The sequence below is a fragment of the Polyodon spathula genome, chromosome 1, assembly GCF_017654505.1.
Source record: "Polyodon spathula isolate WHYD16114869_AA chromosome 1, ASM1765450v1, whole genome shotgun sequence".
Taxonomy (NCBI): Eukaryota; Metazoa; Chordata; class Actinopteri; order Acipenseriformes; family Polyodontidae; genus Polyodon; species Polyodon spathula.
The window spans coordinates 24394949-24416355 of NC_054534.1; the positions used below are offsets into that span (position 1 = coordinate 24394949).

Below are 21407 nucleotides of genomic sequence, written 5' to 3' on the forward strand. Positions count from 1 at the left end.
ACTCAGTCAGAGGGAGATATTTCCATGTTTACCTTAATCAATCCTTCCGGTCACATTTAAATTTAATCCCATTAAAAAAAGACATATTTGGCTATCAGTTACAATGTTGGCTATAATATATTTACAGCAGGCTAAAGGGACAGCATCTGTCTCATAATAACATTCTAGTGTGCCATCTTAGTCTGTGGTCCAAACACAATTCCCAATCTTCAGTGACTGGAGCTGTTTTTTAGTTGTAGCATTCTGTATTTATTTCAGTTATGATGTAATGTAGTCGAATTTGGATTCATATAAATTAACCAGATGAGTAAAGACTCAGCAGTGTTTGGGTGAAGGGGATGAAAGGTTGTAACTGCACCTTCTGGGACATCAAGGACTGTTGTGTCTTCAAGGAGTGACGAACCTCCAAAAAAACAGAACAGTCTGTATACTAGTTAAAAATACTAGTGCTACTAGTTAAAAATAAAAACATTCAGAACTCATTGCATGGTCCTATACTGTAGATTCCAGGCACTACATCAAAGACAATAATGAAATAAAAGGCAAACTCATTCCGCAGAACAGCACAAAGACAATAGACTGGATGAATGTTTAAAGATGTATACCACTTAGAAATCATCAACATGGCAGTTCACCTTCAGTGATCCAAAAAACCTACTTTGTGGGACAATTACTCTGCTCCAGGAAAGATCTTATTTTAATAATGAAATGAACGGATTCAGATCCTCCTTTATTCATATTAATTCAATAGACCCTTAAATATTTGTAAAACTATGTCAGATTAATTTTGCAGTATGTATTAAAAAAATTATAGTGAATATTTATTCCAGATCATTGAACCAATGCATTTTTCATTAAAAAAAAGAGTATGCAGCTATGGCTTTATCTTCAGACAGGCATGTGAAATATTGAACAAGTGCCACATCGAAATGACTGATTCAGGGGTAAAGGTTTGTAGATAAATAGTGCTTAGTAAGGCATGTCATTTAATTTACGAAGCAGGCAATTAATATCAAATCCAAGACTTAAGTTTGCTACAGTGATTTTTGATGTGCCGTGCTAGATGAGGACAGAGTATTCTTCTGAGTGATTATATATATATATATATATATATATATATATATTAGGATATATATATGATAAATATATATATATATATATATATATAAATTTGTTTATTTAAGCCTTCTGAATCAACATGATGTTCTCAGGAAAATATTCATTGCTTATTAACCTACAGAAATCCACTACAGTCTGGGAATATATCCTACATCGCCTTAGCAGTTATTTATTGTAGATAATGCTGCACAATAATGCTTTCACAGTACAGTAGCACAGAATGAAGCTACACAAATTTGACTTTCTGAGGTATAGGTTATAAATCTGCGAATGGCAACCTTTTAAATATGATACAGTTAGAGACATTTGTTTTAAACGGTGATGGCTAACTTGTTTTTTTACCTTACTGCTCATATGAAAGTCTGAACGGGATGTTTATTTATGAAACCACTTTATTCATAGTATATTTTCAATGATACAAGAACAGTGAAAATAAAATAAACAGTTGTAAGCTATTAGACATTTTAACTGGAATAGAAATGCATTTATATTTGATGATTATACAAAGTGCAAAATAGAATGCTTTCCAATATTCTACAGGTGTTGAAAGATGTAGCATGGAATGACTTTTCCATTTTGAGTGATTAATGTTGCATTCTTCAGTGGTAGAATGGCTGGCAAGTGGAGTGCTGTGCTTATTTGATTCATGAGAGTGGCCGTAGACAACACGTTCCTCAGTCCTCAGTCCAGGAATAACCATAGTACTCCCAAGCATGTTCACTGTGCACACTCTATGTTTTAAAAGGGTACAGTTTAAAATAATGGTATGCTTTCAGAAATATTAAAATGCTTCTAGCTTTGGCATAGTACTGTATATGGTAGGGTTGTTATAAAATTTTTGAAGAAATGTTACTGCCCTTGACAATGGCTTACAATCTGTGGAAATCATACTTCTCAAACTCTTTTTTTTAAACTCTTTTGTTTTTCAGTGCAATGAGACATCTTTCTTTTTTGAAGCACCAAATAAAACGGCTTGTAAACACCTCTGGAAATGCTGTGTAGAATACCATACATTCTTTAGGTAAGCAAAACAGAATCTCATAACATCCAGTACTTCATTAATCCCAGCTGTTATTTTAAATGCCACTGGCATTAAAAATGCTCAAGAGAATAAAGTGTAATTTCTGATGTTTATTTTATTAAATTATGGAACTTTTTTTTTTTGCACATAAGCATACTAATATTATAACCATGTATTCATGAGAAACTGCTACAGTCATTACTTAATAAATTCAAGCTGTGTCACAATTGCATAACACTGCAGCAAACTGGCATCACATGCCATCTTCACAAGCTACTGTGCATAGTTACATTAAAGATGCAAAAACTAAAATTCCATTGAGATACCATTATAATAGGAATGTACACCCCTGGAGAAACTTTAACAGAGAATATAGCACACCACAAGAAAACTAGCCATGGCAACACAAACATTTGGAAGAAATAGTGAGCAGGGCACAGTAGCCCTGATACGGTAGATCTTTGGTATAGAAGGGTACCATTGTACAGCAATATATTACAGGTACATGCCATTGTGTTACAATTACTTTGCCAAAATATTAAAAAATTACCTCCACAGTACCATTCTAACAATGGCTAATACTGTACCTGCCAAATGTCTTTCATAAACCAGTCACCACAAAGCTCTGTACAAAACAGAGCTAAATTATTTTAAAAAATGGAGTGCAAAGCCAATCCTAAATAATGAGTTAGCTTTCCTCAATTTTCAAAAAAATAAATAGTCCCTTGCTGCATTCAGAACCTTTGATGCCTGTATTTTATTGAGGATGACAGATTGCCTTAGGCCCTTTAGAATTGTGTTAGAACAAAGGAAAGGCACTGTTCTTAGATAACAACAGTCATGTTTTGACAAATGATAGAAATATTTGATCATACACCTCATCATTGTTTTTGATGGTTTTTTATTTTGTTTTTTGGGTTTTTTTTGTTTAAGAATGCCAGAAAATTATTCCAACTCCTTGACAAGAAAGTTAACAAAGTTTGGTTCCCTTGGATCAAAACATCGATACAGGTACTAAGAATTAATTTCACTTAACTTTTTTTAAATTAAACTTGTTCTTAAAATAACAGTTTACACAAGTTAGTGCATATATGTGTGAAATGCAGTGTTTAATGCCTTGAAATTCTCATGAAATTCTATGTTATCATAACATAGCAATGTAAAATGTACAATTTCATACTTTTTTGCTATTTATTATTGATAACTGATAACCAGGAAACCTGTTATCATTCATCAGGTGTGGATGGCTTACACTTACGGTTGTCATTGAAACAACTTTGATAAAAGAAAGCAAACTGTATGTATCAAAGATACACTGCAAAGTGTGTCTGTCAGCTTCCTAATATCATTGTGAGATGTCAGCATGGAATAATTACAGAAAGTGACATTGTAACACAATTAACACTTCCATCAGTCAATGTTTTTCTCCAGTTATTTAATTGACTAAGGCCCTTGGCATTAATGTTTCTCATCCTTGTAAGATCACAGTCTGGCAGTATCTTAGAAACTTAGATTGAGATACAAACTTTATTAACACACTATGGCTGGGAAAAAGTCCTGTTTACATAGATATTGTGTATGGGACTATAAGGACAGCAGGGATGGGGTTAATTCTGTCCCTGCCATCAATCACAGATGTGGCCATTCTCCAATTAGATAATTGAATGCAAATTGAAGAATGGCCGTCTGTGTAAAAGGGGAAGAAAGCCTTTGTTTGGTGCTACATATGGTGTCAGATGTGAGATCGCGCCCCCTAGAGGCAGAGGAGTAGGAGGTGGCGGGAACTGAAGGGGCTTTAATATGCGGGGCATATCCCTTGGAGCACGGTCAAGACGATTATTAACAAGTGGAAGATGTACGGCACCACCAAGACCCTGCCTAGATCAGGCCGTCCCTCCAAACTGGATGACCGAGCAAGAAGGAGACTGATCAGAGAGGCTACCAAGAGGCCAATCGCAACTTTGCAAGAGCTACAGGCTTTTATGTCCAGGACTGGTCAAAGTGTGTATGTGACAACAATATCGCAAGCACTCAACAAATCTGGCCTGTATGGTAGGGGGGCAAGAAGGAAGCCATTACTCATGAAAGCCCACCTTGAATCTCGTTTGATGTATGCAAAAAGACACTCAGGAGATTCTGTAGTCATGTGGCAAAAAGTCTTGTGGTCGGACGAAACTAAAATGGAACTTTTTGGCCTAAATGCAAAGTGTCATGTTTGGCGCAAACCCAACACAGTGCATCACACAAAGAACACCATCCCTACTGTGAAGCATGGCGGTGGCAGCATCATGTTATGGGTATGTTTGTTATCGGTAGGGACTGGGGCACTTGTCAGGATAGAAGGGAAAATGAATGGAGCAAAGTACAGAGAAGTCCTTGAGGAAAACCTGCTGCCCTCTGCAAGAAAGCTGAAACTGGGACGGAAGTTCACCTTTCAGCATGACAAAGACCCAAAACACACAGCCAAAGCTACACTGGTGTGGCTAAGGAACAAAAAGGTAAATGTCCTTGAGTGACCCAGTCAGAGCCCCTAACTAAATCCAATCAAAAATTTGTGGCATGACTTGAAGATTGCTGTCCATCAGCGCTCCCCAAAGAACTTGACAGAGCTTGAACAGTTTTGTAAAGAAGAATGGTCAAATATTGCCAAATCTAGGTGTGCAAAGTTGGTAGAGACCTATCCCAACAGACTCACAGCTGTAGTTGCTGCCAAAGGTGCTTCCACCAAGTATTAACTCAGGGGGGTGAAGAGTATGATTCACTATGGTCCAATTATGATCTTTCAGTTTTGTATTTTAAATATATAATTTTTTTCTCATTAAAAACTTTTTTTTCCCCTCGAATGTGGAGTATGGGTTGTAGATAAGTGACAAAAAATCCTCATTTAAATGCATGAAACTCTGAGGCACTGACACAACAAAATGAAAAAAAGTTAAAGGAGGTGTAGGCACTATATATATATATGTTTATACAATGTGTGTGTGTGTGTGTGTGTGTGTGTGTATATATATATATATATATATATATATATATATATATATATATATATATATATATATATATATATATATATATTTTACAGGATGATTAGAAAGTGAGTTTCCCACATCAATGATATGGTGCGTTGACGTGGTAAACTTACTTTCTAATCACCTAGGGTGAACATTAGGTTGAATATGATTTTGATTTTGTGAGCTTTACCAATAGGGTTCATTCATATTTACTGAAACTCCAGTACATATGAACTAAGGTATGTTGGGCGCAATAGTAATAATACTTTAATATGTTATATTAGCTACAACAGAAAAGAAGCTTGGAGATTTGTCAAATCTCATACATAGCCTGCAGTGACTTTGCTGAACCCTGAATGAGAAATCAGATAATGAAGGGATTTAGTATTGCAAGTGTTTGTTTTGGTATGACATAAGTCTAAACAGCCACATTCTTGGCCATGTGCAGTATATTACTTGTGTCCAATTCATTCATTCCAGGGAGTAAAGAACTTGTTTAAATATTTGTATTCTAAAAGACAATGCTTTGACAAGCTCCTGTTATATAACTTTGAGGCAACTAATTCAACATTTTTTTAGTTTGTTTTCAGCAACTTTTGAAACCTGCTTAAACATGTTTCCAAAAACTGGGTGCTTCAGCAGTTGCCAATCCACAAAAGTGGTTCTCTGATCCGTATTCATAACTCTACTAATGTATTGGTATTCATTTAGCTAAGCAAACCTGTTTGCTGTTATTACAAATCCATTAGAATTTTTCCTGGTTTTCACTGGAGCATATTCATAAGTAGGCAGTAGGGTAAAAAGATTTTTCAAAAAGAAAGGAACATGCTACCTTTGTGCATTCATTATCAAACATTATTCTGTATTCTCACAACTCAATTCATATAAACTTTATATTATAAAGGCTTTATTGATGTATTGATTATTATTACTGTGTAAGACAAATAGACTTTAACCTGACAAGCGCATTCCTATCTTTGGTACATCACTGGTCTGAGCCCTATGGGTGGATTCACCACACACAGACTCCTAGTATTTACAATTACCTCTTTTTCATACTGTTTAGTGGAAAGACAGCTGTGCAAATGAGCAGACATCAGTCTATTGAGCTGCCACGGCCAGACTTACAAGTACAAAGAACTCGCAGCAAAACATACCCGAAAAGGACAACTCAGTCTCAACAAGCAGGTAAACCAGCAAGAGTAAGCCCTTTTAGTCTGTAGTTTCCATATACTAATGTGTAGCCAAAACTATACCACTGGTAAATATGTAATGCATGTTTTATCTATTGTGAAACTGAGCGTATTTTGCCATTTTCTGCTCCCTTACATTCAGGAATGACAAATTTGTAGTTTGTAGCGGCGTGTAGTCTCCTGGCGACAGAGGTGGGAGCAGCGTGTAGTCTACCCTTGTTACAGGGGACTGGTGCGGCTCTCCCTCACTTGCAGGGGGGACTGGTGTGGCTCTCCCTCACTTGCATGGGGCTGGTGCGGCTCTCCCTCACTTGCAGGGGACCTGTGCGGCTCTCCCTCCTGCTCTGGAGACAGCAGCGGGACCTCTCCCTCTGGCGCTGGAGACGGCAGCAACGGCTCCTCTCCCTCTGGCTCTGGAGGCGAAACCAGCAGGCATTCTTCCTCTGCTGGTGGAGTTGGAAGCTGCAAGTAGTCTCCCTTCAGCCCAGTGAGGATGCAGGTAGGCGTGGCTCTTCCCACTTGGAATGCAACCTGCTGGGGCAGTCCCATATCGGCAGCCAAGTAGTTGATCACCACAGCTGCCGGGTTCACGAATGGCACTGGGTAGTAATGTTCCCAGCGTTCCCAACGTTCCCCATCTCTGGCCCACATCAGGTCAACAACCAGTGGGAGGTCCTCCTCGCTCCACTCCAGGTCCGACATCCAGTCCAGCATCTCCTCAGAGGACAGGAAAGGCTCTGTCTCCTCCCCCCCTGGGCTCTAGTTCCTCCTCTTCATAACTTCAGAAGGGACAGCTTGAAAAGCAATGCCCCTGTTTGCAGAGGGGGCACACCGGTGACGGCTGGTTGTATCGCCCTGGGTTCCTCGTCTTCAGGCAGAACTCCTCTGTGTCCGCCTCCTGCTGCAGTCGTTGCTGCCGCTTTCCTCTCCTGCTTCTTCTACCCATTTCTTTATTATTATTATTTTTTTATTTTTTTTTGTAATCCAAAAACACACACACCAAAAAAAACCAACCGTCTTTTTTTTTCTAAAAAAAACCTGCGTTCCCTGGTCTGGTCTGCATCTAGGAGGCGCTGGTAATCCTGGTTCTGACACCATGTGTCACAGAGATGACTGCAGTGGGTGACGTCAGACCAGAAACCAGGAACCAGGAAATAAACAACAGAGCAGTAGAGTTTGGTGAAGCTGAGCGATTGCTTTTGCTTAGCATTTAATAATGAACAAACAGAAAATAAAAGGTAGCTAAGACAAACAAAAACACAGCACACAGCACTTTCGCCAAAATAAAGAGACAAACAAAACGAACTACACAGACAAACACGGTGAGCTGATATTTTAACTATTATTATTATTGTTACCATCCCATTCTCCACTCACCGAACACACAACCCCGAGTGAGTAAAAACAAGCTGCTTTTATGCAGCTGTACCGAGACTCGATTACTAATCAGTCATTCAATTGGAGTCTCGGTACAACTGCACGTGAATTAATAAAAGTGCAGTTCCCTGCGCTCACATATTATTACATTTTACATGCACGTGAAGTGCTGTTCAATCCTCGTGCCTAAATACAAATATGCATTTTAAACACTTGTGTTACACAAACCCATTTATATCCCATGTACCAATGACTATACACCAACATTAACACACTACATGTAACATACAACACAAATAAATAGCCCAGGGGCGGGGCACTTTGCCACAAGGCAACAGAGAAAAATAAAATGCTAATTGTAAAGTGTGAATAGAACATTTTTTGATGCTGTCTAGACTACATTTACAAGTTTGTTAGTCAAATGCTAAAAATGCTTTGGTGATCCTTGTACACAGCTGAGGATCAAGCAAAATGTATAGAGTTACATTGTAAATGTGACCCATAGAAAGCTGTGCATGAGAAGATAAATGCTTTGCATTCATTTTGTTTCAGGACCCAACAATGGGAATCGAACTGACACAAAGACTGAGAACGGAAAAAGTGACGCAACTACTAAGATTATTGCCCCTTCTCCAGTAAAAAGGTAAAGAAAAAATAAGTCTACACTGATATGTTGCTTTTGAGGCAGTAACACGTTTCTACTAACTTACAATCTGTGACAGACTGTCAGTGTTAATGTTGTTAAAGGTTGTACCAGTCAGACATTTCCATTTGCTAGAATTCTGTATTCTCACAGTCCTTCCACTTTGACAGAAGCACATGCTGTAGCAAGCATGGATTTACATTTTAAAACATGATATCTGCTACTACATGAGTTTAAAGAAAGTTGTTTGTCTTTTTTTTCTTGTCTTGCTTTCAGGTAGTCTGATACAGTTTAATTGCATAGGTTATTTCCCCTCTGTAGTGTCTTTGGAGCAAATATAGTGCTGGTAACAAAGCAAGCATGCAGTTGATTGGATAATGACAGTAATGGCATGAAATGGTAAGGGACAGTTTAACTCTCCCAGTGAAATGGCCATGGTAGTGCGAGCCTACCTCTAAGTAAGGTTTGCAAACAGAATGAAAATACACGTTCCCTGTTATTCTTTTAATACTTCACATTTGAGACCAACACAGCAAATGGAAGTGTAAGGTAAGATTACTGTCAGTAATTGTGTTAGCTACAACCAATTTAATTTGATTTGCACTCCTGATTGAAGTTTTAGTGTTTACATTCACGAGTGCTCTTAAATCCCATTGAAATAAAAGATTTATTTTTATTTTTCAAGTTCAAAAATTATAAAACCAGACAGCAGTCCAGAAACACAGCGTGGGAAAACTAGTGCACCCTGGGATGAGAACAGGCCACAGAGGTGAGATTACACATATACAGCACCTGTACATATGCCAGCTTGTACTGCTTGAAGTTTCAGAAACAGGCCAAGACATGATTGTGTCTCTATTCTAAAATCTTTTCTTGCTGTGTTTTACCTCAGATCTTGGATCAATAAGGAGCAGCCATGTAATTATATAATAATCACAAGCAACCGCAATAAATTCTCAGAACATATCTTCATTCACACAAGTTAGACTTGAGACACGTTCTCTTGTTATCCATAATTAAAAGGAGGCCCTTTATACCGCATTATGAGGCAGTATGGTCATAGCTGCATTTGGCCAATAATGCTATTATACTGACACTTGTATTAAGGCAGAACACAAATTGCCCTGCCTCCTGACTGCAGCGTTACAAAGGGGGAGCACTGTATCAGTATCACGTTAACCTTTCTATGGGTGTAGTAGCCATTCATGATTTAACAGCTAAAAATGCACATATAATTTTTTTTTTGGTCTCAACAGTTTAGTTATATGCTGTGTGTAAGGCAACATATTTGTATCCAGTTTTTATTTTAATGTTTAGCAGTTTGCTTGTCTAAATCATTTTTACACAGCAAGGGTATTTCCAATTTGTGTAAAATAATACATTCAATAAAATACATAACTGTGACTGTAAGTAAGCAGCACAGCGACACTTGACAGCATATTACCATTTCTTTAAACACTGCATTGCGTTTTCAAACATGACCTAGTAATTAAAATTGAACAGAGGCAAATGTAGCGAACGTTAGAGCTGTATGAGTTCTGGAGGCACGAGAAAGTAAGTGACAAGCACTTCCAGACCTCAGCTGCTCGAGACCTCTGTATCTGTCTGTCACTCTGACTAGTGTACTGTAGGGGAACACACACTGCTGGTCAGCTGTACAAAGCAACAGAAACAGTAATCTTAAGTGATTTTAAGTGGCAGACAAGCTGAAAGAAGTGGGTAAGGTCTGAGATTGGACTGGAATACTAGTTAGCTGGATTCCCTTGGGGATTCCAAAGCCCCAGATGGTGGAGGACCAGCCTGTACCGAGTGAAATGAAAATGATAAATACATAATGAGCCGCAACTTCATTAACAAGAATGATTGTGCATTATAGGCTGTTTATCTCCATCCTCGTGCTCATATCCAAAAAAGTTATACAGTTAACAAACCATTGTCACATTAGGCCAGAATGATCAAAGTCTTTCTGACAAAGTTCTGTTTGTGCCATTTTTGATTATGGGTAATAAATATGTTCATGTTACAAAAATTTTAACAAAGACAATCTGAACACCTTTTGATTCTGTAATAATACCATGTCAGTTTTTCCTCAAAAATGACCTCAATACAGTTGAACCTAATTTGATGAAAATCATGCACAATTTTATAATTCCTGATACATGTTTTATATACATTAGTACCAGATTACACATTTATCAGATTTGCATTTTAATCATAGCTGACTTTTATAGATATCCACCCTATTTCTACTGATTAACATCAAAGAAATTAAACAGTTATTTTGTACCTAATCAGTACCGAGAGCCTTTGAACACCCAACAGTACTTCAATATGATAATCTTCCTTGACTTAAAGAGTGTGGTGTGTTGTTAGGTATTTTGATTTATATGGTTAACACCACAAAATCCATTTACTTCAGTGTGGTTATAAATATACAGTATACTGATGTTTTTTGGCAGAGAAAACAACGTCAAGATAGACGAGTGCTTCAGAATTGTACCAACTGTGACGATGGAGCACAGAATAAGAAACAAAATAAACAATACCTCAGTATACCATTGTAGTGTTCTGAAATGAAGGGATTATTTGAATTATATGTATAAATAAGCAATTTTTTTGCCTTTTTAAGTGGTTTATATAATTCTCCAAATGAGCGAAAAAAATCACCAAAATTTCCAAACCCACGAAGACGGACCCCTTCTGGTGGAAGTGAGAACGACGCTGTGCAGCCAGCGAGACGCAGGTAACAATACACACCCTGTTTCACTCGTGGCATTTAGACCTGTATGCACTGTACTCATGGGCTGTTTACTAGGATCAGTGCATTATGGAATTAAGCACCAAGAATTAGCATTGTTGTACCATTTTTATAAACAGTTTACAGATGTAGTATATGTATTATGTTAATGGCCCAAACTGACACATTGTTGGCTGTTCCGTGGAATACATTTATAATGACATTAATACCACACATACATGTTAGGAATAGTTATAATTAAATGTCTGTGGCAAAGTGGTGAGTATGTGCAGGTGAGTGCAGTGCATGGTGAATTAATCATGCAGACAATGATTTACAGGTGCAAGGGTGTTTATTAAATTATTTATAATGTTCAGAGCTTTATGGCAAAACGTGTAAACAATAATAATGATGGAAGTGGTACAGCGACTGTTTGTAATCCCACGGGTTTGACCCGAAACCAAAAGTCCAGTCTTTTCTCACCCACACAAAACACAAAATACAGACACAGTTCCTACAGTGCGTGAATTACATGCTCATGGTGAAAAGGTTCCTCAGTGAAAAGTGAGTGATGATATCCAAGTTTGATGCTGGCCTGTGGCTGCAGCTCTGGATCATGTTAGTAATCTTGAAACAGACAATACAAACAAACAGCATTACAAGACAAAACTAACAAACACTCATGGTTACTTTCACAAATGACGGGGACTCCTTCTAGGTTGTTGCTAACCATTACAAAGGAAAAGGTCACTTTCACTACGCCCCCTATTTATACCCTCGCCCATGACCCCTAGGGTAACGAGTGCATCCACTCCTCCAATCCTTGGATGCCACGCCGTCTACCGTCCAAGTCAGTGAGCTTGGGTGCCGTAGCTCCGCCCCCTTCCTAAATGACCGACTTCCACCTGCCCTAAGGAATAAATTGTCATGCCATTTAGTTAAGGGTACTCCATTCCTTTTACATAGTGCCCTCACAGGTCGGAAAGGAGATCTAACATCAGGATTCGTTCGATCTGTCACAATGTCTTTAAACACTTACCCCTTACATTTAGAACAGTTTACAGAATGCACACGTTAACTAAAACTAGCTCAAAAAATGCTTTGTGGTTAAAGATCACAATGCAATCCCTTAAACTGGAAGAAATATGTGTTGAGGGGACTTCTTAAACTTTCTGCTTTTGTCTGTCAAGCTTTTTTTTTCTAATGGATTATTAATCATCAATTGTTATTTTTTTGTATCATGTAAAAAAAGGCTAGTTATATGACATAGTTTTGCGTTCAAAATTGGTTAATAAATCTGTTTCATAGTAATAATCACTGAGAGAATGTCACCCGAGAATCTTTACATTCAGATTTTCACTGTCCTGATTCTCAGACGACAAAAGGTATTGGGATTTCTTTGTTCAAGCATTGCTGTCGCAGTATCATCACTCCCTCTAGTGGTAGCACACAAGCTTAATGTGTAACAACATTGGCTGTTAATGTTTAGGTAATACATTAGTCAATAAATTCAGAACTGCAAATGTCATTATGATTACAATGTCATGTTTCATTCTCTTAAAGGTTATTTTACCTCTGTGTGAAGGGCAAGATACTGTTTAGGTCACATGATGACTGCAGAACTCATGTTATCTAATAGCCTGGAGGGCAATGAGTGGCTGAATAACAGAACAATTATCTTGTTATTGTTAAATGTCCTACCCCCTTCATCATTGTTAGTTTTTTTCTGGCTTTCTGTAATATTCTCTGTGCTGGGATAAGTGTCCTATGAAAAGGGACTCTCTGTCCTCCAAAGCCAGCACTAAAGAAACAAAAGCTGCAGGCCACCACATGGAAGAGTGCTGACTTGTACCATCAGAGACTTCAAAGTGATGAGACTATCTTAAAAATTAACTGTTCAGTTGCACAATGATAAGGAGGTCGAAGGTTGAAAAACTGGATTTGAAAGCTTAGGGACTAGCCCTTTGCCTTAATGCTAAAGACACAGCATTCCTCGCTGGTACGAGGTTACAGCCCGCTCCAATATTAAAAACGTACAGTACGATTGTAGATTGATTGTAAATCATTGTCTTGCATAGATCCTCTTTGAAGAGCAACAATGCTTTGAATCATACCTGGAATCTATTATTGGAACGGACCTAGTGCACCTGCAGGAGCTTGTGTTGGATCATTTACCCAAAGAAAAGAATCAGAACCTAATGTGCAAAGTGTTATTGGATATAGAGCAACTCCATCTGTTTTACATTTTACTGCATCTGGACTGCAAATGCTTTTCATAAGAGCCAATTTTCTATCTACCATAGAAAAGTAAATTCAATGTTGTCTCTTTGTGGTGTACTCCCAGAAAAGTGTTTGTAATTAATAAATAAACACCAATAATCTAACATGTACTAAAATAAACTCATATTTCTTTCTTTTAATTTTCACAGGAAAGGCCAAAATAATGATGAGACAGATTTAAAACATGGCAGAAGGTATGTTTATTCATTTCCAGTGTCCTAGTATCAAGTCAAACTGTAAGTATGTACTGTATTTATATGGGTGAAATGCTATATCCCCTGTGAATGTAAAAAAGGCTGAAGCAGCGCATTATAAAACCTTGCTTAAAAATCACTTGCAAAATTTATGAAAACATGAGTCCATATAAATCTCATTTGCACTATTAAGAACATAAGAAAGTTTACAAACAAGAGGAGGCCATTCTGCCCATCTTGCTCGTTTGGTTGTTAGTAGCTTATTGATCCCAGAATCTCATCAAGCAGCTTCTTGAAGGATCCCAGGGTGTCAGCTTCAACAGCATTACTGGGGAGTTGTTTCCAGACCCTCACAATTCAAGTATATCCGAGCACCTTGCTGGCCTTTTTTATAGCTTCCCCACATTGTCTAGATTTGGGGAAGAGACATTTCTGAGTCAGCATAAACTCCTATGTCTTTTTCATAGATTCCTTCTTTAATTTCAGTATCTCCCATATAATATTTATAATGCACATTTTTATTTCCTGCGTGCAGTACCTTACACTTTTCTCTGTTAAATGTAATTTGCCGTGCGTCTGCCCAGTGCTGAATCTTGTCGATCATTTTGAATGACCTTTGCTGCTGCAACAGTGTTTGACACTCCTCCTGTTTTTGTGTCATCTGCAAATTTAACATGTTTGCTTACTATACCAGAATCTAAGTCATTAATGTAGATTAGGAATAGCAGAGTACATAATACTGATCCCTGTGGTACTCCACTGGTTACCTTGCTCCATTTTGAGGTTTCTCATCTAATCAGTACTTTCTGATTTCTACATGTTAACTACTCCCTAATCCATGTACATGCATTTCCTTGAATCCCTACTCCGTTCATTTTGAGAATTAATCTTTTATGCAGGAATTTGTCAAAAGCTTTCTGGAAATCTAAATAAACCATGTCATATGCTTTGCAATTATCCATTGTCGATGTTGCATCAAATAAAACAAGCAGGTTAGTTAGACACTTTCCTAAAACCATGTTGACTGCCTCCCAGGATACTGTTACCATACAGGTAATTTTCCATTTTGGATCTTATTATAATTTCCATAAGTTTACATGTAATAGAAGTCAGGTTTATTGGTCTGTAGTTACCTGGTTCGGTTTTGTTTCACATTTTGTTATGTTTGTCACAACTTATGATAGATGTGCCAAATTGGTGCTTCAAACAGAAATGGATGCTGCATCAGCATTCAAAGCAAACACAAAACAGAACAAGGATAAAACAAATATAAACACACAAAAAATATGTGGTCATGATATCTCATTGTTATAAAACATGTTTCTATTTTTATTTTTTGCAATGGATGTTCACTTGTACAAGTCTTCATAGCAGGCTGTAGAACAAAAGAATATAGATTTTTCTGGTTAGAGTCTGCAATCAAGACATCCCAGGGGAACATCCCTGTGATTGTTTAGTAAGCACATATTGGGAGAGTGGTAGAGAAAATGGAACATTTTGGCCCTTGTCATCAGTGCTTCTCGGTGTCAGTTGTGTAGACTAATGCAGCTATAACAGTGGTGTCTCATTTACCCCATTAAATAATTACTAATCCAAAACTTGAAGTTATTCAAATGAATACTGAACCCTAGCAATTCTGTGATTTGCACACCCTTTTGGGTATGTCAGCATTTTTGCTGTCAGATCTCCACTGGTTTCAAACTAATGGATTGGCCTGGAGATAATACATCTGTATAGTCAAGACCTAGGTCAAACAACAGCCCAGGGCAGTACTATAGTTAAGTAAGCAGACAATGCAGGTAGCCTACATATCATTAGTGCTCTGGGGGATTCTATTGTGCATACATATCCTTTAAATAATTTGCTTTTGTTTTGTAGGAAGACAGATATATAGAAACACAGCATTATCCCAAGCAACACACATTGTACTATATTATCTGCTTTAGTGTTGAACAAAGTGTTTGAGGCTCATAATACTGCATGCCTCACTAAAAACAGATTTTACACATTAAAGGAAATCTGCTTAATTGATACATACTTTTGCAAGTATAATATTTCAAATCACCAACTATAGATGACTTTACCTTCTACTTAATTGGTCTAGTGTACAGCCAAGGAAACACTGCAGTTTGTGGTGGAAGACATAAAACTATTAGTCATAACAAAGTGTTACTAGCCTCTTTAGTGGAACCAATGTGAACATTGGAAAACCATTGGCAGGTTAGGTTGAATTGCAGGGACATTTCACTGAGAAACTGAAACTGACAGCTATACCAGATCCATTCATCAGTACATTTATGGTGTTAAGGTAAAACATAAAAAACTAAGTCAAGTATTGAAGGTGTCATTAACCAAAACCACTGTCTCTACTTGACTTGGTTTCTTATAAGTTTTACCATAGAATCTCTGGCGTTAAACTAACCCACTAGTACAATTGAGTTTTAAGAAGAATTGATTCATTAAGCCTCTGTTTCTCATCAGGTCACGTTCCCGTGGAAACACCAGCAGCGGGAGTGAGTCAGAAAATTCCAACAGGGATCATCGAAAAAAAAGAAATAGGTAGGATGTATCTGCTACCTGCATCCCATTTTATTGAGCTTGGAACCAGCCCAAGGGTACCTTGGTTATTTCCAGATAACATTGCTGTGAACAGGATGGCTTTGCTGGTGACATCAGTCCAGGAAATTAAGGCACTACACACAGTCATTGCGGGGCAAAACTAGAACGCAAAGGTGCTCAGCTTTTATTAAATAAAAAGATTGAACAAAACAGAGGAATTACCATAACTTGCTATCAATTATCTTGTTAACCCCTCGGTCACATTTTGCACGGGTTTACTAAAGATGAATGACTGTCAGCTAATTCAATAATTACTAGCCGACAGTCACGCATTCTCACAAGGTATTTTAAAACACAAAACAATAACAGTGATGGCGGACAGCTTTTCGTCCACCCTGTATTTTAAATAATAATAATACAAAATAATACAAAACATGCACAGAGACAACGAAGTACCCCGTCAATTGTATAGAAGATTTACTTTTTATGTGATATCAAGTGCGGAACCAGAAAAAGCCATATTATTGTGGTAATAATATCTCACACGTAACAGTCTTTACATCGATAGCTCATTGGGCACATACATAATGTTGTTTACGTTTTAAATAGTGAGCAGATAGGTTTGTTGATTTGTTTGAGTAGCATTGTTCCTTGGGATAACTAAATACTGAGCTCAAATCATGTGATTTCATAAAAACTCAGGGTGCTCAGTATCTGGTATTTGAATTGAGTGGTGCGTCAGGGGGGGGGGGTGTGGCTTGGGTGAGCTAAGGTGTCCTTGGCTCACCGCGCACCAGCGACCCCTGTAGACTCGCCGGGTGCCTGCAGGTTTACCTGTAAGCTGCCCAAAGCTGCGTTGTCCTCCAATGCTGTAGCTCAGGGTTGGCGCCCTGACGGGCCTGCAGAGTAGTAAACAGAGCTTAAAAATACAATTGGATATATCAAATTGTTAGAAAAATGGGATCAAATCAATTGCCGACTACTAAATTAAAAAAATTAAAATGAGTTGATTAAAATCTGTATAAATCTGTATAAATAGCCATTCGATAAGACATGATTTTAATTAAATCAAGAGGAGTGAAAGATACAACCGCGCCCCACTTGAGTAGTGAAGATCGCCTGGTTGCTATCAGCATGATTGAAGGCAGCCTGTCTGTGAGAGAAGTTACCCTGAGAATGAGATGTTGTGCTTCAACAATCAGCAGACTAGTCCAGAGAAACCAGGGACAGGCCACGTCCTAGAAGACAGAGGGTCACCAAACTGGCTCAGGATCATTATGCTGACTGCTGCATTGTTCAAGCCAACTGGTGGAGCGGTGGAAGTGTGATGATGTGGGGAAGAAATCTCCTTTAACACAAGAACACCTTTGGTGCAGATTGAGGGCAACCTTATTGCTCAGCGATACATTGAAGTCTTTGAGACGACAGTTTTTTCTGTTCCTGCAAGCCAATCCAAAAGTGTTGATTTTCCAGCGGGACAATGCAATACTGCACAGTGCTAGGATTACAATTGCACGACTTCAAGAAATCAATGTTGAGGTCTTGCCGTGACCAGCTTTTTCTCCTGTCCTGAGTCCAATAGAACATCTGTGGGACCAAATCGCCAGTGCCATCCACAGGAAACAATCGCAACCAGCCAACTTTCGCCAGCTAGCTGCAGCTGCACAGGAAGAGTGGCAGAACATCCTGCAGCAATCTATCCAGAGGCTGATCTGGTCTATGCATCAACGCTGTCAGGATTATGTTAATGCTCAGGGAGGACATACATGATACTAACTTTGTAATGTTTTCATTTTGACAGTGTGTCATGTTTCATACTGAAAATTTGATTCTTTGATCTGTATTTTTGTTCACATTTTCTGTGATTTTGTTTGATGTCTCTGTTTAAAATATTTGATTAAATCCAAGACACCTGAGTGTTACGTTTCTTTTGTGCATCAGTAAAGAATTTCTTCTCTAAGCCTGGGAAAATTCGGAGGTTTTTCACACTCCTAAGCCACTGTCGTATTCGGTCATAACTGGTGTTGATGTAGTACTTAGTTTGTATGTCGCAACCGACGGTCTGTACAACAGTTGTCTACGATAAAGATTTCCCTACGGATAAAACCAGTCTCAGTAAGATTCTCACTTTAAAACATAATCGTTTAATTATAAGACAATATGACAAGTGTACAACGTTTGCAGCAGTAGTAGTTTCATTAATATAGATATATTATATATATAAGTATATATATATATATAATATTATATATATATATATATATATATGAGCAGTGCGGAGTCGGAGCAGTGCTGGGAGTCGTTACTGATAAAAAGTAATGTATTAGTCGTTATATGTTTCTTGAGAAAAAAAGTAATAATATTAGTATTACATATTAGTTCCTTTAAAAAAATAGCGCGCTATATTATTCGTTATATTATCCATTACATTCCTTCCTTTTGCCCTGCGAAACAACTGTGACTAATATCCATAGTCTGGTAGTGCGTTTTCTAAATGTATGCCAAACAAATAAACTGTAAGGCCGTGGGTTACGTTAGTTCACGGGTCAGTAGCGTAGACAACTAAAAATGAATCAGGCTGGGCGATATTATCTTGCTTCCACTCAAGTTTCATTAATCAGCTACTTCATTACAAAGGCTCAGCAATAATAGAAAACAAAGTAATCTGCCAGTAGTATGTTCTAAACCGTGTTACAATTAAAACAGTTAAATAAAATGGAAGCACAGTACGGATCGTTGCACACTCCACAACATCCCCTGCACAAATTCACACTCCTCACAGTATTCTCATTAGCTACGGAAACAATTAAGGTACAAAACAAATTAACACCGTAAAATCAAACTAAATATTGCAATTTGCTAGCTTCAGTTAACAGTTGACAAAACTAACAGCACGTAATCATTTACTTTAATTGAGATAGCCTTTCAGTATATATGAACGCAGACATTAAAATAGTGACACTTATCTCTAACTCGCCCATATCAGGAAAAAAAGCTTGAAATCTTGGCAAAGGCTTATGGTCACTGTTGGCTGTATTAAACTACGTGAACTTTGAACAAAAAAAAAAAAAAGGTTTTGAAGCCGTCCTCATTTTTACTGTATATGCAATTTGAGTTCTTCAAACCGCAGGTTAACCTTTAGTTTAAAAATCCAAGTAATCTTGTTTTAACGCATCAATTGCAGTATACTACAAGGCATGGGGTTATTTTCACAATACCAGTAGGTAGGCTATGTTCCTTTAATTATCAAACAGTCCAAGTGGTGCTGTTGCATAGACATTACATGCTGTGTGTTCTTGTATAGTGATTTTCATATGGCGCTCATAAGTAAATAAGCCTTGTTGAATTTACTGCTGCTTGCTTCCGATTTAAACACCACATCATTTAATAATAATCTAATAATGTAGCGAGAACACACTTGTTACTTTTTTACGGAGAGTAACTGTAATATTATTACTCAAATCAAAACTCTTAACGTGTTATATTAACTCGTTATTAAGAAATGTAATATTATTATGGTAGTGTGTTACGTTACCAACGCGTTACCCCCAACTCCGATCCTGAGTTAAACAAACAAATGGCACTTCACTTTTGTTAGACCAGCAAGAAATTCCTTTCCTGGACACAATAGACTGGTTATCCCCAGGAGACCTACAACAAAGTGAGAAGAGTGTTTGGTGGTTATAAATGTACATGCTTTACATACACTAGGGACTCCATCAGTGTTGCATGTCAAGGTTTTTAGTTTTACGCTATATTTTTTTAAAAGAAGAAGTCTAGATAAGATTTGGACTTCACGATGGATGCATTAACGCTGTAGCGAGGTGTAATACATGCTAACAGTTTGTTGCTATATAGGTCACGCCAGGAAAATGAAATGGTGGATTCAGCGCCTCAGTGGGAAGCTGTGTTGCGACGGCAGAAGGAGAGGTCTCAGAATGACCCTAACTACAGGCGATCCAGACACCGGTCACGATCGTAAGTGCTTTTCCATGTATCCACATTTTGTTTCATACAAATTACTGAACTGCAGTAATATCCCTAGAAAAGTGTACATGTTTTATATAATACACCTGCCTCTAGCAAACACAGCTATAGCTCCATAATACAATTAGTACCAAGCAAGCACTTTGTCTCTTTGTTTCATTATCATTATTTTCCACGTGTAGTACATTTATATATATATAAAGGTCTTGTCTTTTGTCTTACGTTTTTGGTTCACTTGCATTACCCTAATGTGTGTTTCTACCTCACTGTTATGAAAACAAAGTTCTTAGAACCAATTAATGGAATGAAATTGGAAGGGATTTTCAAGCTGACAGTGATGGCTGTACCCTGCTTTTCAATAACTCCTGAAATATGTTTAAGAAATGTTATTTTATGTATAAAACCCCTTCAGTATTTCAAAGTGGTTATTGAATGTTAGTTCTTTAAAATGTTTTACTTAGTGTGAGGTCTAGGTTAAAACAGAAAACCCTAACCAGAGGATACTGCATGTGCTGATTAAAATTCCTATAATATTTAAACCACATTGCTTTTCATATTAGTAGGTCACTAACTGACACTAAATAATGGCCATGAATATTGTGATTTAACACAACTATAAAATTTTACTTGTCTTTTCACATAAGATTATATTTTTGGCACATTCTACTTTTTAAATTGATTCCAAATTGCATTTCGCAATTCGAAAACAGCTTTTCAGGAAAGAGCATTTTGAACTGGTCCATTAAGTTATTTATAAAATAAAATGTTATTCAGTGTCTTCAAAGTCAGATTGTTTAGTAGTTTGATCATACAGACTGACACTGCTCGGTTATAACAAGTAGGTGTGAATTTGGATCTACAGTGGTTTGCAGAAGTATTAACCCCTTTGCTACTGCAGCCCTAAATCAGCTCAGGTGCACATGATTTGTTTGAAAGGTCACAACATTAGTGAAATGGTTTCAGCATGTGTGTACTCAAAGTGGTTTAAGTTATAGATAATTTCCCTCAGGTATATAAAGACTTTCAAGCTGCAACTCGCATAGTGATCCAACAAAGCAACCATGAAGACCAAGGAGCTTTCAAAACAACTCAGGGATAAAGTGGTAGTAGGGCACAGAGCAAGAGACGGGTACAAGCTGATTATCCCTCTCAGCGCAGTGAAGTCCATCATTAAGGTTGCCTTCCCAAACTGAGCAGCCGGGCAAGAAGGAAACTGGTTCGGGATGTCACTCTGAAGCCAACAGTGACCTTGAGAGACCTGCAAAGTTCTGTGTCTGAGATGGGAG

General features: G+C 37.7%; 1 protein-coding gene across 1 annotated transcript in view; it reads left to right on the forward strand.

Annotated features, from left to right (window-relative positions):
- The window catches only part of LOC121315906 (band 4.1-like protein 4A), an 87497-nt gene that overhangs the window by 62465 nt on the left and 3625 nt on the right, over positions 1–21407 (forward strand). The window contains exons 11-19 of the mRNA XM_041250504.1: positions 2049–2140; positions 3074–3151; positions 6218–6339; positions 8274–8364; positions 9050–9133; positions 10994–11107; positions 13531–13575; positions 16057–16134; positions 19993–20112. Coding sequence (XP_041106438.1) covers positions 2049–2140; positions 3074–3151; positions 6218–6339; positions 8274–8364; positions 9050–9133; positions 10994–11107; positions 13531–13575; positions 16057–16134; positions 19993–20112 — 824 coding nt within the window. The remainder of the gene's footprint in view (positions 1–2048; positions 2141–3073; positions 3152–6217; positions 6340–8273; positions 8365–9049; positions 9134–10993; positions 11108–13530; positions 13576–16056; positions 16135–19992; positions 20113–21407) is intronic.